We start from the raw sequence: 20,660 nt of genomic DNA on the forward strand, positions 1-20,660 counted from the left end.
GGACTCAACCCAACCCGAGTTGCACCCCTAGTATTTCTGCTACCAGGATTTGATAAGGAGACAAAGTCTTTTTGTCTTTTATGTATTATTTAACCAACTGTCAAATTATTACAATTCCCAGCCAATTAAAGAGGAAAAGACTGTGAGTTTCTCTCATTATTAGTGCAAATATCAGTAGCTTAAAATATGGTAAAACATTGAATGAGGGGACATTTTAATTATTAGAGGAAATTTCAGCTTCCTCATATCACTTGGAAGAATTTTTCTTCAAGAATATTGTTATGGCTCCGCAATCTTGCCATCTTTTTTAACAAATTTATGATGATCGATAACCTATTAAACCAAGAATTCCATGTAACCCCTTAAAAGATATATAGAAAATGGGTATTGGGCAATCTATCATGTCATCTAAGTAGTCCAACAACTCATCTCTTCGAAAACAACCGATAAAATTGGAACGATATAGAGAATTTCTCAAAAAAAAATAAAAAAAGGACAGTCCACCATCTCCTTGTGAACACATGTATTAGAAGGTGGTATCTCAAAGCTGATGATGTGATGCAAATGTGTTAAAGATTAGAGGAATGATAGATGCAAGGGCCCTCTTTATGCAAGGGCTAAAGAAAGGCCCTTGAATAGATCCACATCATTAAGTGCAACTGAATTCAGTTTCTCAACCGACTTTAAAAATGACGTGGATCTATACATGGGCCCTTCTCCGGCGCATCTATCACTCCTCTAAAGATTATTCTCCTCTTGTTCCACTTTGAGTAATAATATTATCAAGAAATACCAATATATTCAACATAAAGATGGCTTGAAGATCTCGTTCATGAGAAATTGAAGGCGGATGGCCAACTGGTGAGGTCAAATGGCATCACACGAAATTCATAGTGACCCTTGTGTGCACGTAAGACAATTTTGTGTGTATTGTTAAATTTGAAATTGTATTTTTAAGAAGATAATTTTGTTTTATTCTATTTATGAGAGACGTAGTCGGGATAAAAATATTATTCTGTATCCAATAGGATTTTGGTTATTTTGTTGGCCTAGCCTGCACATGTGTGAGTAACACGTGTTTACTCATTTTTCCCCATCTCTCCACCATTCTCAATTCACTCCCATTTCAAATTCAAACTCTTCTTTGAAACTCTAAACCCACCCATGTTTCATTAAGCAACAAGTCTCCATTTTTCTCATACCCACGGCCACTTTCCTCAACCATTAATTATACATTTCCATTGACCAGCTCAATCTCTATTTGGAAGAATTTTTGTAGAGATTCTTCAATTGGAAATACACCTCCATCGAAGCTCCATTGTGGGCAAGTTTGTTATTGAAGCAAAGTGCCAACCTGCCCATCTTCTTCATGTTTTGAACGTTTATCTTTCTACTATTCTTATCCTGTAGTCTTGTACTTTGATTGTGAATCTCGGGCTAGTGTAAAGTTTGGTTTCACTATTTGCGAATCGGATATTCCGATGTTGTGGAATCCGTCATTCTTTACATGGTATAGAGCCACAAGGTGATAGTTAGTGCATGTTAATATTTCTCCGGTGAAGAAGTTCAATCAATGCTTTTGGAGTTGAATACAAGCGGAAGAGTCAGTAGACTTGGTATTGAGTTACTAAATCAATCAAACTACAATACATGGAAAACATGCATAGAGTCTTATCTAGTGGGAGAAGATTTATGGGAGGTTATCTGTCGTAACGCAAATGTGGCTCTTGATTATATACACAAAAAATGCCAACGCATTGAAAAATACGGGGTCATTGAATACCAATGCTGAATTTCTTTTGAAGATGTCTATTTCGCACGACTTTATTGTTTTTATATTAACATTCCTCTCAACTTTATATGTTTTTCTCCTCGAATAAGACAATTACCCATGTATTATCAATAAGCAATAGGGATGTTTAAAATAAAGAAGATCTCCGACAACAAGACAAATCATGGGAGCTGATGTAAAGGGCAAACATCCTTAAAATCTGGCATCCATCCCATGCCAATTTGTTTATCATAGGTCTAAAATCTAAAGGGATGCTTTCTTGTAGTCTTTAAAAAATATTCTTTATGGTTAGACGATGGTTATTGAGAACAAGTTGGCACATAGTTTATGGTAGAAGCAAATCAAGTAAGATTTGGGCAAGCAACTAGATCCGAGCTACTTTCATTGGATCTATGTTCTAAGGTTTGGAATTGTTTCAGGCTGTGGCCCACATGTATCCACAAAATCCAATGGAGCATCCTAGATCCGAATATAGCCCACTAATAGACGAAAAAGTTGTTCATGTTTGTTCACCAGGGTTGCTTCTGTAATAATTAAAAAGCACTCCCCAAAATGTCAAAAATCATTTTATTTTTCCACTTTTCATTTTTGATCCTGACTCCTCCTTCGAGTTTCTTGCACTGGCACGCAAGCGCGCGCGTGCACGCAAACAATTAATAAGTAGATAAATAACGGGAAATGATATCAGCACAACCATGTTCTAATAGTTGAACGGTCACGGATTGTCTTTTCTTTTTTAATCGGCTTGTGTAATAATAACCTTTTGACAGCTCTTTAAATACTAAAAGACAAAATGCTTTAGCAGAAATAACAAAACATGGCAGTGTTGATATCATTTCCATACGTAAATGGTTTAACATCTCCCATGATAACGTGATTTGACGTGAAAAGTGGGGAACTTTAGTGCTTTTGACGTCAAATCACTTTATAAGTGGGGGCGCATGCATAATGAAGGGGGGTGAAAATATCATCACCCTTTAACATTATAGTACATACTTGAAAAGCACGTTAGAAGATCCGAGACTACTTTTGTCATTTTGGTCACTTCAAAGTTCAGGCAAGTCCTTTTGTTTCATACGTGAAAAGCACATTAGAAGATCCGACGTTCCCACGTCAGATACATTTCCAACTTAATACCTAAAATACCCTCATCTTCTCATACAGTTTACCAAAGCTCGAACTGTTTCTGCCTTAATGAACCGCTTTATCAAATGGGGTCCATTTGATAACACCACCCCTTGAAAAAATCAAAGCAAGTGGGGCCCACTAAAATAGGGAAACGGAAAAAGGAAAAAGAAACAAATATAGAAAGGGCGCTGATAAATTCGCCCCTTGCGACACCCTCTTCGCCTTTTTTTTACCGGCGTGTAAGCTTACAACAGGTGGAGCCAGTATAATAGGAGTGGCTTGAAAGCTTACAACAGGTGGTGGAGCCAGTATAATAGAGTCATAAATACACTAGAGGAGCTGTTCCCAGTAAAATAGGGTGGGCGGCTGTACAAACCTGTATTTTTCAAAATGTACTGTAGGGCCCACTCGATCGGATGATCTAAACCGTCTATTTGTTGGGCCACAACGTAAATAGGTTGTGCCCGAAAAATCATTTACATAGGCAGTGTGATCCAAACCCTCCGATCTATTGAAGTTTTCATAATGTGAAGTCCATCTATAATTTATTGAAAACGTATGGCACATAGAAAGGAACAGGATTTTGCGAGCATTTCAATACAAAAGCTTCGAAAAAGCTGCCGAGAAATAAAAAGTCAGATGTGGCGCCTCGAAAATGTAGGAAGCTTCGTTCTCACCCTCCTTTTTTAGATTCTTACTTTTTGTCTACGGGGAGAAATCAAATAAGAATTCCCTTCTGTTTTTGGGTCTGTTCTAGAATTTTCTTTGTTTGGTTCCGTTTTAATTGGCAGAATCATTCTCTTGTTGTTTTCGAGAAGGATAAGATATTCAGGTCACGTTTTTTTTTTTTCTTTCTCTGTTTTATAATGTTTGGAATGGGTGGGTTTTGTCTAGAATGTAGATATCATGCCAGTTGTTTGATCAAATGTTTAAGTAGATTTTTGGGAATCTGGGTTTTGTTCCAACGGTGGTTTCTTGATTTAAATCAAACATTTGATTCATCTTTAATTGCCTTATGTAGGCCTTCTCTGTTGATATTTTGTTCATGAATGGATCTTGATTATTTATGATTAACCATGCTCAGTGATTCTTCTTTCTCAAGTTGTTCGTTCATTTAGTCTTTTTTTTTTCTGGATGGGTAAGTTGGGGTTAGGCAGGACCCCTTTGATACATTTTAATACAAAAAAGATATTACAATCAAGAGCACAAAGCACCGCCCCGATCCCTAGAGACCATATCTAGAAAAAGGGGGGAAACAAAGGATCTTAGGTGATCCAAATTCTTTGAACTAATCCTAGAGACAATAGCTTGTTCACTCTATACAGACATAATTTTGCCCTTGAAGTATTTGTTCACATTGTTCTACTTCTTGTTGCAGAAGTTTTAAAATGGCGGTTAGTCTGGTGGCAGGGAGTGCCAACTTGCATAGAGGAGTGAAACTATGTAGGGGAAATTGGCATAGTCAAGATTCTTGGCTATCTGGCTTAACTTTCAAGAGATGCATACAGAAAGATATTTCAAGGTATCCATCAGACTATAATTATGCTCATAGTATAGGGCAACAAGGATCTCTGCCATGGTATTTTTCTCTTTATTAAAGTAGATTCTTCTTTCCATGCCTATTTAACGTGCATCATACAATTGTCAGCTTGAAATTGAATGGTTATATAACCATGATAGAAACTAGGAAGGATTGTGAGTGGAGGGAATTACAATACATAAGCACTTTCCAAGTTTAGCTGAGTGTATTCACCCATCTTCATTTTTCTGGTCAATCCTATTGATCTTTGAGTGAATCACATGTAACTTGTGAGTCACTTCTTTGTTTTTTAAATTTTCATGGTATTTACAAAAGAATTTAAAGATGATACTTGTCGGGGTCTGGGGATGCATTGCAAACTGGGATGTCCAACAAGGAGGACCTCTTGGGTTAGAGGAATTTTGCCCTATGCTATCTACTTATTCTTTAAATTTCCACAGCTTTTTTTTAAAAAAAAATTATCTTTTAATTCTTAAATACTTCCTACCAAATTTAAAGGATATCCCTTATGTGGAACCTTAAAGCAATTTGGAATCTTCACCTTACTATGTTGTGTGTGTCTATTGCTTATGACGTTCCTGTTACAAGATCTTGAGATCATTGACAGTTTGTTTTGATGTAGTTGTTGTATCTTTGCAGGTATCTTAAATAACTGTTCCAATTCGATTTTTTTCATTAAGGACCCATATTTTCTTTATCAACATCATCTTGCAATTTTCTGTCAACATAAATAGAGACCCTGCAATATATGGACATGGAATGTACGAATGCGTTTCCTTTATATTATTTTTTAGCACAGTTCATTTTTTATACAATTTATAATGTAAAATGCTTCTTTATTTTTATCATGCCTTGAGCAGCTCTGCATCAAATCCTGTAATCTTGATTTCGACAACCTACTATTTATAAAATTCTCTATTATATCTAGTTCATTCTTTTTATCTCATGTCTATATCTTAACATATGGGAAACAGTATAATATTCCAATCATATTCATTTGAATGTAAATATCTTTTAACTGAATGATTTAATTCAAGGGTAGAGATGGGAAACAGTAAAATATGCCAATTCTTTTCTATTGAATGTAAATATCTTTGAACTGAATGATTTAATTCAAGGGTTTGGCCTTGCCTTTGATGTTCCAGGTCATGTGGAGTGTCCAAGTTCTTGCTGATCCAGGGGCATGCTTTTTCTAGAACTTCTCCTTATGATAATAGTGACTTCCTCAGAAATGTTACTCTGTCATGCTTGAGTGATAATGCTACAAAGTATTTTGACTTTGTTATCGTTGGTAGTGGAGTTGCTGGTCTTCGGTATGCTCTAGAAGTTTCAAAACATGGATCTGTGGCAGTAATTACAAAGGCTGAGCCTCATGAGAGCAACACGAACTATGCTCAGGGTGGTGTTAGTGCTGTTTTGGGCCCTTCAGATTCTGTTGAGAATCACATGCGGGATACAATTGTTGCCGGGGCATATTTATGTGATGAGGAGACCGTTAGGGTAAGCATGAACAATCTTAATAATGTTTTACTGTTGCATCTTTGATCTCCGCCATGTATTTAAGTGGCCATGATGTTGTATATGTTCTGTGGGCACTTTCATTTTATTGTCCTTCTGGCCTGTCATGGACCCCAGTGATATTTAGTTCATATACATACATACGTACATACATATATTTAATTTAAACTGTTGCTGCTTGTTGCATTTTTTAAAGTACTTCTGAGCACATTTTTCCAAATTGGACATTCTTTCATTGTGCGGTTCTAAAACAAAGCAACTCTGTTGAAAAAATCCTATGATGTATGATTCACATTCTACAATGTGAATCCCCTGGAAAATAATTCAAGATGTAATCTGGATACTCACCCAAACTGTACATGAATGATAAAATTTTCTCAGAAATGAATGTAGTTGGGCTTAATTGTCATTAATGGTTCTAGCATTAGCCATGTTATGGACTGAATGGTGATGAAATTGAATTTCAAAGAAAGATGACTCCATTCTCATGATGATCAGTCGACTCTGGTTGCATTATATAGTTTATTATTACAAAAAATGAGGACATTAAAATCGATGTGGGATGTTAGATCATGATCGATATATGGGTCTTTCTTATTTTTACACAGTTCAAATGTTTAGATATTTCTTTTTGTTTTAACTTTAAATGATATAAATTCAATGACTAAATTGATTTTACAACTCTATTGTATCCATCGTTCAATGATTTCTACAACTCAACCCAATTTCTATACATACCCAGAATGATGAAGCTAATTCTTCACCTAGCTTGAGTTCACAAGTTTGGTTGTTATATATTGGTATTACGAACAACTATTATACCATTAGTGAAAGACAAAATGAACGATGTCCTAGTAAATGAAAATTGTTAAAGTGTAAAAGAATAAAGAGCGCCTTCTCCAACAGCTTAAGCTTTTGGAGTTACTGGTAGTTTCACATGGTATCAAAGCAAAGGTTCTGAGTTCAAACCTCCTTGGTGTCAAAAATCCACATGCAATGGTCAACCCAAAAGTGGGGCCACATGTGCCACGTGTAGGCCAACCCAAAGAAAGAGGGGCCACACGTGAGGGGGAGCGTTAAAGTATAAAAGAATAAAAAAACGCCTTCTCCAACAGCTTAAGCTTTTGGAGTTAATTGGTTGTTTCACAAAAATTATAGTGAATCTTCCCAATTAAAGAAATTAATTAAATAATGGACTGAATCCCATTCACCTCTCTGAAGATACTTCTCAAGCTGATTTATCCCACTAATGCATCAAAGAACTTTAGGATAGATATTGGTGCCTATCGGAAGATAAACCGTGGTCATTATGTCGGCAATATGATCCTTTTTTTATGGAGGACATGGCTTTCTTTCTTTAGCAAAACTTTTTTACTGATAAAGTGATGATCAACTTTAATGCATGGTGTCAAATTTCCATCTTTATTGACACAAAACGACCGAAATGTTTCCATTTCCGTCCGCACTGAAATGTTTATTGAAACCAAAATATATACCGAAACCATAACCATAAGTGTATTAATAGTATGCTATATCAGTATGCATTATATAATTATATTTATATGAATTGCATGTGAAATCTGGCGTGCTGACTCAGTATGCCCTTCATGATATGAATGGCTGTGTTGACTCAGTAGCTGAAAGCAGTGTTTAGCAGGCGTCAACTTGTTGAGGGGTAACCTCTGTCCCAACAGTGATCTCGTGCTGTTTGTACTTATCCATTCCTTGTTTAGTAATGAAATAAATTGTAACTTCTCAAAAAATATCAATTGTGCCACATAGTTATCATACGTTTCTATGGAAGTTAAATTAGAATAATCAGTAGATTAACAGTGTCATGAGTTTGTTTCGTTCTCTTTTTATTCCCTCACTGGACTGTACTGGTGTGTGCAAGTTTGTGTGTACCGTGTCTTTCTCTTTATATACTTAAAGTATGTCTGATATACGTGATCTTCAATTATGTAGCAATGATATGTCTGATTGTGTTCCGTATAATTGAGTTGAAGCTTTTCTTAAATGTTAAAATGTTTGGTGTGCATTGATTGTGTTCCATATACTTGGACCTTTTCTTAAATTTTAGTGTTTGGCACAGGTGGTGTGCACTGAAGGTCCTGATAGAGTTAGAGAGCTGATAGCTATGGGTGCATCATTTGATCATGGAGAAGATGGAAACTTGCATCTAGCAAGGGAGGGTGGTCATTCTCATCACAGAATTGTTCATGCTGCTGATATGACAGGAAAAGAGATCGAGCGGGCATTACTCAATGCTGTTGTTGACAATCCTAGCATTTTTATGTTTGAACACCACTTTGCCATAGATTTGCTTACTTCTCAGGTTCTGTCTAATCTTTTTTTTTTTTTTTGAATCAATTGTACTTTACGTTTATAAATCATTTTCTTGTGTCAGAAAGGTAACATTTTGTACCAATTCGCCGACAGAAGCTTCTCATAAGTTGTCCCATCAATTTTTAATTGGATTTTTAATGTTCATTTTAAGTTGCACTAAACTTGGATTATGATATAGTAGGGGTCCATTTGCTTAGTTGCACATCCTATTAAGGGATTTCTTGAGGACCAACTTTTTTATTATTCTTGGCGTCAGGTTGTCAATGGTTTGTGTGCTTTGGTCCAATAATCATTGTGTTTTAGTATTTCCTAAGCCTCACTGTAGTAGCTTTGCCATTACAACTTGATGAAAAATGAATTTGTAATTCCTATTGCCACATCCTTTGTTGGTCTCCTGTAGTTTACTTTTGGTTGAAAAATGTTTTCTCTTTCTGATTGATAAAAAGGAAATGGAAAAATATTTCCATTCATCTTAAACTTGAAGGGCATTCAGAAACTCATCATCATCGTCACCATAGTCTCCCTTTCACTTAAGTAACCCATTAACACTGAACTGCACAGAATGTGATCTTGACCATCTCATATTTACATCAGTGCATCATAAGTTTTTATTTGATTCTCAGTAATATCTCCTTAGATCCTTAAGTAGAATCCTGTTGTTTCCGAGTTGTTATTTTCCTTTGTGCAGTAAAATTATCTGACTTTTCCTTCTTAATTTAGTAGTAGCAGTTTCTTTTTCTCCCTTACTGTTTTCACAGAGAGCATCAATGCCTGTAATTATGCATGCATTTCAATTTTTTCATGGACATTCATTTATTTAGCCGACTGACCTGGCTTTGGCCCTATGGAGTCAATAAAAAACTTGAAACTTAGCTGAGTCAATGAAAAAATTGCTCCTCACCCAGGCCTTTGGAGAAGTCCATGTCTGAATCCAGTGCTAAACATTTCTTTATTTATGATCTATGGATATTTGGAATTTGCATTTGTTTTTATGTCTGAAGCCTAATAATTAATTTGCACTGCCAGAGGAAGTGAAATGATTGCAAAAGTAGGCCTAAAGAATGTTTCTTATGATGGTTTTGCAGGATGATTCAGAAATATACTGTCATGGTGTGGACACTCTCAATACCGAAACTCAACAGGTTATATAATGGTCTTGTTTTACAGTTCTCTGCTTTGATGTTTACCCGTTTTGTCAGTCAGTACATGTTCAGTTCTACACCTACTGTTTTACCCGCAAAGTGTCACAGTTTTTGTTATTTTTCTTGGATGCGTATGATTTCCAGGTGATTCGATTTATCTCAAAGGTGACTTTACTTGCATCTGGAGGAGCAGGACATATTTACCCAACAACCACAAATCCACCGGTATTGTCTAGTTTTATGATTCTTCACTTTGGTGCATGTCCTTTGCACTCTTGGCATCTTGTATGATTTGAGAGAAAATCAGTACACTCAAGTCTTATGTTTCAAGTCCTTAAGGTTAAACTTCTGATTGATGCATTGGAATTTTGAGGTTCATGCATCATGTGTTCCAATGGCAAAAGCTATGTTCATGTGGAGCACATGCTGTTTTGCTAGATGCTTTGTATAAGTTCCAAGATATGGTAGAAAGTAAAGAATTGATAATAAAGCTTAAAATTTACATCATGTTTTGTGTAAGTCTGTTCTATATGGATTTAGTGGAGGTCCTTTTTCATGGTGGGTACCTCTGTCTTTAAAGTTGTTGATCACTTAAAGAAAATTATATTAGTAGTAGTCTGAAATAATTCACATTCAAATACTTAACAAATTCAACAAACAGTACTGTGGGAATGAGCAACATGGATGGACGTTATGTTGATGGTGGTGGTGAGGAGTGAGGACCGTGTTGATGGATATGTCTTCATGCACGCTCATTCTGGTGAAGTATATTACAGCTGAAAAATTAAGAACTCAAACACTGTTAAAGATTCCCTAGGGCCCATAATGGTATCGATTGTTCCTGCAATGGTTGCTAATTGTGTTGAAGGGTCGGTTCTCTATCTCCTAGTCAAAAAAATGCTATCCTGCATTGAACCTTCCAGTTTACGTTCCCATTCAATAGAGTAAAAGAGGCATCCACGACAATCTATTTATCAGAAGTGACTCGAAAAAGAGACAAGAAGTCAATGCTCGAAGGATTGGACCCGCACTAAGTATCCAGAGCTTGGCTCTTCCTCAAGAAACCAGTTTGGAATGAACGGCACTCTTAAAGGAGCGGGCAATACGAGTGATTTCACTCCAAGTCATGACAATTCGGAGTCTCCACTCATCAAGCGAATACAAATCTCCAAAACTAGAGCCATACTTCCCTTTGGTAACTCCTCGCCACACAAGGTTTCTGTCAATCCCAAATCTCCATATTCACTTCCCAAGAAGAGCGTGGTTCATAAGTGCAGTCTCTGCATACCAATCCCACCCTTCTTTTTTAGACCGACAAACCTCATCCCAGCAAACCAGATATTACTTTCTGCATCTCTCCTTGCCACTCTAGAGAAAATTCCTCTATAGTTGTTTAATCTGATTCACCAATTGAATAGGGCAACGAAACAGGGGCGAAGTGCGTAGTGAGGTTGGAGAGACAACTTTAACAAGGCTACTCCTGCCACTCAGGGACAGAAGGTTCTTTTTCCACGTCAAAACATTCCTCTCCCTCTCAATCATAAAATCCCAATGCCTATTGGGAGGTCTCCCAATGCAAAGCGGAAGGCCCAAATTGGTACTAAGAATACTAGCATGGTGACAGCCAAGCAGGCTAGCAATCCTAAGATCCTTCTCCAACTCCAAACCAACACCCATCACCAATGTCTTGTCGAAGTTGATCCGCTGCCCAGAAACAACCTCATAACATCTCAGAATCTTTCTTTTTTTTTGAATGGTAACATCTCAGAATCCATGTCACAAATATCTCCGATATTTTCAAAATATCGCATTTTTTATCGCGACATTTTGATAAATCGACAAAATCTATCCCGTTTTTTATCACTACATTTTGATAAATCAACAAAATCCTGAAATAAAACATTTTCATTTTTATCATAAATTATTGTGATAATATCACGATATTATCCTGACATTTTTATTTTACATTTTTTCTTAAATGTTATTTAATTATATATTTTTATCATTCAAAAAAAAGTATTTTTTTAAATAATTTTATTTTTATTGTTTTTCCCGATATAAACCCAAAAAAAAAAAATCTATCCCGAGATTTTCCTTTGCCTAGAAATTCCCGAGAATGATATTTGTGACATAGTTCAGAAGCACGTTTAATTTTTTTTTTCCTGTTATCGTCGCTGATGAACAACAGTGTGTCATCTGCATTTTGCAAGTGCGTGATTTCCAGATCTGAGTGCCCAATTTTATTGATTGAAACACAAGGGGTCACATTAACCAAGATCGAAAACCAAGATGAAGTAATGCTTTTTTGCATCCAAAGACCCCATCTATCCTGAAGGCCATTTACTGAAAAGGAAATCGAGACAAGTCCATTCAACACTATCAACCTTACAAATGAAACCACACCTTCCACTTCTGTGATAGAAGTCGAAGCACTCATTAACTATTAAAACACCATCCAAGATCTGTCTGACTTGTATACAACCATTTCCATTTTTGGAGATAATCCTGCTCTCACACCCCGATTCTGTCCGCTAAAACTTTAGAGAGGTTCTTATATACAATTCGTATGAATCTTATTGGTCTAAAGTCGGACAGACATTCCACCTATGCTTTATGAGGAATGAGAGAGATGAAGGTGACCCCATACATTTGTCTAAATTGAAGCTTTCAAAGAACTCATCAAACACCACCACAATGTCCCCTTTAATGATTCACTAGAACTCATGGAAGAATGCTATGCAAACCCCATCGGGTCCTTGGGCCCTATCACCCTTCATGGAGAACAGAGATTTTCTCACATTGTCTTTGCTAAACGAGCTTTCGAGCTTCCCCTTGGCAACACAATCAATCTGACTAAACTCCAGGTTTTCGGGGATATGGAAGAATTGATCCTTGGAGGGGTGGATTCGCTTATAGAAAGACACAATCTTAGAAGATAACGACACATAATTGACTTGAACTCCGTCCACTAACAAGGAGTGAATCCTATGATCTCTGGTATGACTGCGGTCCTTTGTTACTTCCAAATGATTACAAATGGAAAGTGACAAATCATTTTTTTCTTCCGACTGCGGCCGTCCATGTCAACAAGGCCTCTCCAGAGGTAATGCTGCTAGGATATTCCTGGATACATGGAGAATTGGAGATTATTTGAGTTCTCTTATTGGCCTGAAGTTTGGGTGTGATACTGTGATGTCATAACATGGTTGCTTAATAACAACATATTCAAGAGACGTATTATTCTCTTTCAGGATTTATTAATGATAAATAGAGACTTAGGACAAACACTGCTTCCAACATGTAGGTCAAGTATGGCTTCTTGATATGTTCCCTAGGGGAAATGTCACTCTTAAAATCCTCAGCCTAACTCCTCATTGGATTCCTCAAGTTTCGTAAAGAATATTCAGTATATTCAATGTGGTGGATATATGCTGAAATATCCATGGTTGCCCTGAAAATTGGAGATAAGGTCCAAGTCTATCATTGTCACCTTAGTCTCCAACTGAAGTTTTGAAGCCATATGGTCTCTAGTATTTCATACAGAACGGTAGAACTTTGGGGCGCAGATACTAACCACATTACCATTCTCATGCCAGTATTGCTAAAACTTTAGATTCGCTCTTGTTTCTTTCTTTCCTCATTAAAAACTTTTGCACTAAAAATCCATTGAGGACGAAGGACTTTATTGGATATTGATTCCCTTTAGATACCATTTGGTTCATCTTCTGTGTTGTTGAATAAGCATCATCTAGTGAAAACTGGGACCTATATCTTCTCGTTAGAGCTTGGGGTGCAAGTTGAGCTGGGTTTACTTGGGCAGGGGTATACGCGAGTAAAGCCCATGTCTAAAATTATAAACCCAGACCCAGCCCAAACACCGTACTTGGGCAGGGGTTAACCTGAGTAAAGCCCATTTCTAAAATTATAAACCCAAACCCAGCCCAAACACAAGTTAGGCTCAAGAGACTCCCCAAACCCAACCCAAGTCAAAATTTTATATCCCATCAGGAACCCAGCCCTACCCAAGAAATGAACATGGGTTGGGTACCCGTTTGGGTACCCAAATTTAACTGATCTGGTATGCATATTTATCCCGTTTAGGTACTCAAATCTACTAAAAATAAACATTAAACATAAAATAATGAATTTATCTTGCAAATATTCAATTCCATGCTATAGTCAAAGACTTATGAATATATCTAAATTGGTCCCGGGTACCCAAATTTAACTGATCTGGTATGCATATTTATCCCGTTTAGGTACTCAAATCTACTAAAAATAAACATTAAACATAAAAGAATGAATTTATCTTGCAAATATTCAATTCCATGCTATAGTCAAAGACTTATGAATATATCTAAATTGGTCCACTTAGTTTCTTTTAGATGTATAAACCACTTGATCTTCGTTGTTCATTTGTAAGGGCTTAGATAAGGGCTAAGGCTTGTATGGCATTTTCCTTATAATTACGCTCTATTCAGTATAAAACCATATTTTCAATATCATTTATAATATAATAAAGAGTAATAATATCCTGTACAATTAAAAAAATAGAAGAGTAATGGACATCATGATTATCTCTATATCATCATAAAACAAAAACCATAGTTTTAAAACTCCCGTGTCATCGTGGACTCCCCCGAGTCAACTTTCTTTTACCTTGGCTGCGTTCCACTTTTTGCCCAGTAAAGTCAATAAAAAACTCCTTTGACTCTCCCGAATTATGACTGTGTCAGCCGAGTACTTAGCCGCATCAACCGAATACTCGATCGTGTCGTGCCGAGTCAACCAAGATTTTCACTGACAAAAAATATGAAGGAAAAAAATGAACAGTGAACAAATACTATATGTGCCACCCATAAAAATCTATATACCTTCATAAACGAAAGATTATACAATGATCATTGCAATGGTGTGAAAAAAAGATATGATCCAATATTAGAAGCCAATGAATCTAATATTAATATTTTGCAAATTTCAATGCTCTAATATATATTAAGAGAAAAGGAGTATCACTTACTATGACACCAAGACATATTATTATTATTATCATAATTCACCTGTATGTATAGAAATGATAAATTAAGGGCAGTGATAAATCGACCCCCAAATATCTTAAATAGACCCCTTATGCGTCTTTCTCTCTCTAACCCAGAGGAGAGAGAAAGACGCATAGGCGGTCGATTTAAGATATTTGGGGGTCGATTTATCACTGCCCTAAATTAATCATATATAACTTTACATGTGAGCCCAACCCAAGTGTAAAGTTGGCCCAGACATCACCCCATGGTGCTTTACTTGCTTGGGCCCAGCCAAACTTTCACCCATAATTTAGAGCACGGTCATAGTAACGGGCGGCCCAGTGCATGAGGCTCCCGCCATTGCGGGGTCTGGCGAGGGCTAGATGTACTCAGCCTTACCCCTGCTTTGTAGAGAGGCTGTTTCCTTGACTCGCACCCGTGACCACCGGGTCACAATGGAGCAACCTTACCCATGACCACCAGGTCACAATAGAGCACGGTCATAATAAGAAACTTCTATTTTTTCTAAATAAATTTCTGGATGGATCTTGTTCTGTTGCTTTGTTATCATTTTGTTTTTTGTATAAATTGAATAAACATTTCTATTTTCCTTCCAAGAATAGAAATGTTTTTTGTATAAAGTGAATAACCCGGAAGAGTGTGGCTCTTTGGCGTAAAGTCATGGGTTTGCTCCCCAGTGATGAGTGTTCGAATCCCCTCTTGTTTACCCGATGCGCTTGGTCTCCGGGTGCCTGCGCGCATCCCTAGGGAATAGCCCCGCCCTACAAAAGTGGGGCGGGGATACCCTATGGCATCAATATATATATATAAGACATTACTCCGAATTGTTTTATTTGATGAATTCTGATGTTTAGGGCCCGCTCATGTTTACCTTTTTTTATAGGACATGTTTACCTTCTTTGTTATTACTTAATTTCATTTTTTAGATTATTCTTGTTGCACTGTGATCTTTATTTACGTTATTTCATTCTTTTCTCTCAATTTGGGGAAAACAATGTGACTTGTTCAATTTGACAATGCAGAAACGTCATTACTTCTGTCCTTAAGCCACCAGAAGAACAGTTTGATTCAAATCAAGAATCACCATTTTCTTAAGAGTTCTCCTTTTTCAAAAATATACTAATAAGTTAAGGGTAACTTTTCGATTTTTAGATCAACTGAACAGACTACTTGGGTGACAAATTTCTTCCATATTCTTCAATGGAAGATTCCTCCCAACACTGACCTTAAATTATTGGGTGTTAATGTTTTCTAAACCATTAACTCTGACTGATATTGCAAGAAACAAGTTCTACCTCAGATGCATGCGTAGGTACCCTTGTAAGAAGTGGAAAAAAATTATTGTTTCTAGAGCATATAAAATAGATATGTGATATTTGTTAGGCTTGCCAAGCCTGTATATATCCATCCAATGGTGCTTGTTATAACTATGAGCCCCGGGTTTCAATCCCATCTTACCCACCAGCAGAAAGCGAAAAGAAAGTATATTATGCTGATTCCTCAAAGATATTTTACAGGTAGCCACTGGTGATGGAATGGCGATGGCACATCGTGCTCAAGCTGTGATCTCCAACATGGAGTAAGTGAACACCCTCAAAATATATTAATGACCAGCAAGTATTCTCTTTACGATATCTTAACCAAATTTATATAGCATTATGAATAAGTATGAGCAACAATTCATTGCATCTGACTGCAAATAGGTGAAATTCCAATGCTTTTCTATTTTCTTTTTAGGTTTGTGCAGTTCCATCCAACAGCCTTGGCTGATGATGGGCTTCCGATCAAGCCGACTAAGAGACGAGAAAATGCATTTCTAATCACGGAGGCTGTCAGAGGAGACGGCGGCATCCTCTACAATCAGTCCATGGAAAGATTCATGCCTTTATACGACGAAAGAGCAGAGCTTGCTCCTAGAGATGTAGTTGCGAGAAGCATCGATGACCAGCTGAAAAAACGCAACGAGAAGTACGTGTTACTCGATATAAGCCACAAGCCAAGAGATGATATTCTTTCTCACTTCCCCAACATAGCCGCCGAGTGCCTCCAACATGGGTTGGACATAACTCGTGCACCAATACCAGTTGTACCCGCCGCTCATTACATGTGTGGGGGAGTCCGTGCCGGGCTTCATGGAGAGACCAATGTGAGAGGTCTATATGTGGCTGGCGAGGTTGCGTGCACGGGGTTGCATGGTGCGAACAGACTGGCTAGTAACTCATTGCTTGAGGCTTTAGTTTTTGCACAACGGGCTGTGGAGCCCTCGATAGACCACATGGCCTGCTCGAATCTTGATCTAAGTGTTTCAAAGGCATGGGGCCAACCCAAGCTGCCCATGTCATTAAAAAATGAAGTACTGGCGGATATTGTACAAATAACAAGGGAGACAAGGAGGGAGTTGCAATTGGTCATGTGGGAATATGTGGGTATAGTTCGATCGACAAATAGATTGAAGACGGCGGAGTTGAGGGTTTTGGAGTTGGAGGCAGAGTGGGAGGAGTATCTGTTTCAGCGTGGGTGGGAGCCGACAATGGTTGGATTAGAGGCGTGTGAGATGAGGAATCTCTTCTGTTGCGCGAAGATGGTTGTGAGCAGCGCCCTAGCCAGGCATGAGAGCCGCGGACTTCATTTCACAGTGGATTTCCCTCATGTGGTGGAGAGCAAGAGGCGACCAACAGTTATCTTTCCCAGTTCTTCCATGAAGGGGGCATGGAGTTCACAGCGAGTCCATAAACAACATCACTGTTGAAACTGAAAGAGGAGTTTCTCTCTCTCTCTCTCTCTCTCATATTTGAAATGGAGATAGATGTATACAACTTTTACAAAGGAGAGCTACAAGAATCCTCTTCCCAGTCACATTGTACCAATTTTTTTGGCAAATTTGAGATACAAATGCCCCTGAAAATTTTCCAAAATAATGCTTATAAAGATCTGCCATGAACCAGACATGTTTAGATGTAACCCTGAATATTGGATGTTATTTTATTTTTTTTACATTCAAAACCCTGTTTCAACCAGGAATATTGGATCTTATTTTTATTATAAAACACACTTTATAGAGTATCAATAAGAGCATGTCTCATGGGTGTTTTGGCAGGCAAATTTAGTAAGGATTTTATTAAAAACCAGATGACAGTATCCAGCTAATATGTATCTGTTAATTAACCAGATGACATTATGCAGTTAATTTCTTTGATGAGAGAAATATGATTAGAAAATAGAATAACAACGGTCTACATTCATCAAGAAAGCCTCCACAAATCAATCTCCAATCACTTAAAGATATTAATTGTTGTAGGATGATGTTGTCCTTTGCATGAGAGAGAGAGAGAGAGAGAGAGAGAGTTCTTGCCCAATATTAGATTAAGACGGAATCAAGAATACACTACCACGTGGTAAATGGCAACCTCTGTAGATAACTTAAGAGCAACTTTTGTCCAAACTCCTATAAACTTCCAACCTTACAAACAATGGTCCGTTTGGTTGTCAGTAAAATTTAAAACCTAGGAAGTTTTTAGTAAAATTTTCGTCCCATCTCATGTTTGGTTGCCTTTTAGCACTATAATTTTTTTAATCCCACTCTTGTAATGACTGCTTATGAGTATGACATGGACTCCTCGTCGAGCAGAGTGCAACTCTAATTAATCCTTCTACAATTACCTCGAACCTCACCTTGAGTACCATTGAGCAACTCTAATTAAGATATTCCGTAGAGCCACCATTGAACCACAACTGATCAGAGAGTGAAGTAGACCTCTTCTATTGATCAGACCTTGAAAATAATTGTTTCCAAAGTAGTTACATCTCTCTCTCTCTTGTGTGTGTGGTGGTGGTGGGTCCAACCCTCCACGCAGGGCTTACCATATTGTTTCAATCTGAAGATCATAGCAAAAAGTGGGTCCTTGATCAAATTTCATCATATGGCCCACATTCCTCTTTGATTAAAAGACAAAAATATCCCTCATCCAAAGAATTTTGGGATGACACATGAGAAATTCAAGTTTAAGTATGTCTACATAGATTGTAAAGTGGATAAAATATTTTGCTTTACAAATTCCAATCATTGATCAAAGAGGATGCCCACCTATGTAACACACGTATAACTCATTTTGCAATACAGTAGGGTCATAAGCCATGTTCAGAAGACTAGCAAGATTTAATTAGATATCATATAACATAATCATTAGATTAGACATAATGACAGTTTGGCCGAGTGGTCTAAGGCGCCAGATTTAGGCTCTGGTCCGAAAGGGCGTGGGTTCAAATCCCACAGCTGTCACAAGTGTTTTGGTTTTTGTTTCCACATGCACTAAATCCAACTACCGCACTTTTTCCTCCTACTTGAACAGAGGAGTTATTAATCACTATACAGTAAGTTGGGGAGCTTGTTTTTTAGGAGCTTTTTATTAGGGCCGGCAATTTCACCCGAAAAAGCAGGGATCCGCCCCGCCCCGTTTGGGGAGGGGATTCCCCGATTTGAGAGGGGAAGGGTAAGGGGAAGGGGATTTTAAAAATTCCCCGGTGCGGGGAGGGGAAGGGGAAGGGGATGGAGTTGTCCCCTCCCCGCCCCGCCTCTCCCCGTTAATCAATGCCATTTTTTGTATATTTTTAAGTGTTTTTTTTTTAGGAAAACTACTAGAAACTCTGTGGATCGGCTACCAGATCCCCCAAACATAGACTTAACTTGTCTTTTCCTTTTAATTAGCTTCTGAGAGCATTTTGGGAACTATAATAACCTTTGACAGATGTTGAAATAATAAAGACAAGCTGAGTGAGTGAGTGTATGCAATTATCAAAAAATCGTAGTGCCAACATCGGTAGCCAAAATAAATTGCATTTTATTATTAAAAGTATGGTATGGCCCGCACCATACGATGATCCAAACCATTCATTAGATGGGGCACACCCTAAATAGGTTGTGCCCCAAAAATCATTTCCATAGGTTGATCCTAACCCTCTGATCTATAGAGGAATAGGATCATTCAGTACCTCTACAGATCGGAGGGTTAGGATCAACCTAAGGAAATGATTTTTTGGGCGCAACCTATTTAGGGTGTGCACCATCTAATGGACGGTTTGGATCATCCTATGGTGCGGGCCATACCTTAATTTTAATAAAGTCAGGAGTGCGATCATCAGAATACAGTAGTGCTCATAACATTTCCCAAAATTAATGATCCAAAATGGGGTTTGGATGTTGGGTACTCTAAGTGGCAGGCTATGATACCACTTGATCTAAAATTGAAGTTGGATCGAATCCAATTAGCAATGTGCGGAAATCCCATCATCCAACAACAGCTACTGTCGGTCCAATGGGTCCATCCATCCATCGTCCACACACAAATACCGAATATGGATCTGCCCTCTCTTATTAAATCTTCAAGTAAAAAAACACTGCAAACAAGTGAAATCTGGACGTTCGTTGCTGCCCAGCATTTCAATCAATATATAAAGAAGAGAAGACAAACTCCTTATACCAATCTCTTGCTAATTTAATTAACAGGTAGCCTATCGATTGTTAGTTTATAACATTTTTATATATTGAAATTGCATTAAGTTGATTAGGGACACCCCAGCATTAGTGTATCAATGACTAAAGAGGGGGTAATGTTGGGGTGGGGCGGGGCGGGGATTTTGTCCCCGAAGGATGCGGGGAGGGGAAGGGGATTAGATATTCCCCGCGGGGAGGGGAGGGGGATTCCCCACCATCCCCGCAGAGGGGAGGGGAAGGGGAGGGGGGAAATTCCCCGCAGAGGGGAAGGGGTAGGGGACCCCAACATCCGGCCCCGACCCGCCCCGTTGCCAGCCCTACTTTTTATGCTCCCCTTCTCCCACCATCTCAAGTTTTTCCACATTTTCAAAGGTCAGAACGCGGTCGAAGCAAATCCTAGTTGACTCGGCACTGCACAGTTGAGTACTCGGTTGTCATCTCAGTGCTGAGTACTCATATGACGCGGTCATAACTCGGGAGAGTCGAAGGAGTTTTGATTGACATTTTAGGGCGAAACACGGACTTGGACAAGAATTCGACTAACACAAACTAGAGTCAACTCGGAGGAGTCCAGGATGATGCAGGTGAGTTTTGAAACCATGAGTTTTTCTATCTCCCTTCCATCCCTCACAATTGGCCTTACTAAAACTAATTTGAATAT

The 20,660-nt window shown here is 38.0% G+C and overlaps 1 protein-coding gene and 1 non-coding gene across 4 annotated transcripts; both read left to right on the forward strand.

The window, feature by feature from the left end:
• The first annotated feature begins 3,425 nt into the window (after positions 1–3,425).
• On the forward strand, positions 3,426–17,578 carry AO (L-aspartate oxidase). 3 transcript variants are annotated; one of them, XM_077397554.1, is made up of 8 exons: positions 3,426–3,577; positions 4,299–4,442; positions 5,606–5,960; positions 8,071–8,313; positions 9,410–9,466; positions 9,611–9,691; positions 16,026–16,087; positions 16,246–17,578. In XM_077397554.1, exons 2-8 carry the CDS (start codon positions 4,309–4,311, stop codon positions 17,255–17,257), a joined length of 1,944 nt encoding a protein of 647 aa, XP_077253669.1. In that variant the 5' UTR covers positions 3,426–3,577; positions 4,299–4,308; the 3' UTR covers positions 17,258–17,578. The 3 variants fall into 3 exon arrangements, with proteins under 3 accessions (XP_077253669.1, XP_077253671.1, XP_077253670.1); XM_077397556.1 differs by lacking the exon at positions 3,426–3,577 and adding an exon at positions 3,605–3,752; XM_077397555.1 differs by lacking the exon at positions 3,426–3,577 and adding an exon at positions 3,806–4,189.
• A 1,129-nt stretch (positions 17,579–18,707) lies between these two features.
• Positions 18,708–18,787, forward strand: TRNAL-UAG (transfer RNA leucine (anticodon UAG)). Its single transcript has one exon. It is a non-coding gene; the product is annotated as a tRNA-Leu (tRNA).
• The last annotated feature ends 1,873 nt before the right edge of the window (positions 18,788–20,660 follow it).

The sequence above is a fragment of the Tasmannia lanceolata genome, unplaced genomic scaffold (genome assembly GCF_043159265.1).
Source record: "Tasmannia lanceolata isolate RefF3 unplaced genomic scaffold, GAP_Taslan_0.1 ptg000015l, whole genome shotgun sequence".
Taxonomy (NCBI): domain Eukaryota; kingdom Viridiplantae; phylum Streptophyta; class Magnoliopsida; order Canellales; family Winteraceae; genus Tasmannia; species Tasmannia lanceolata.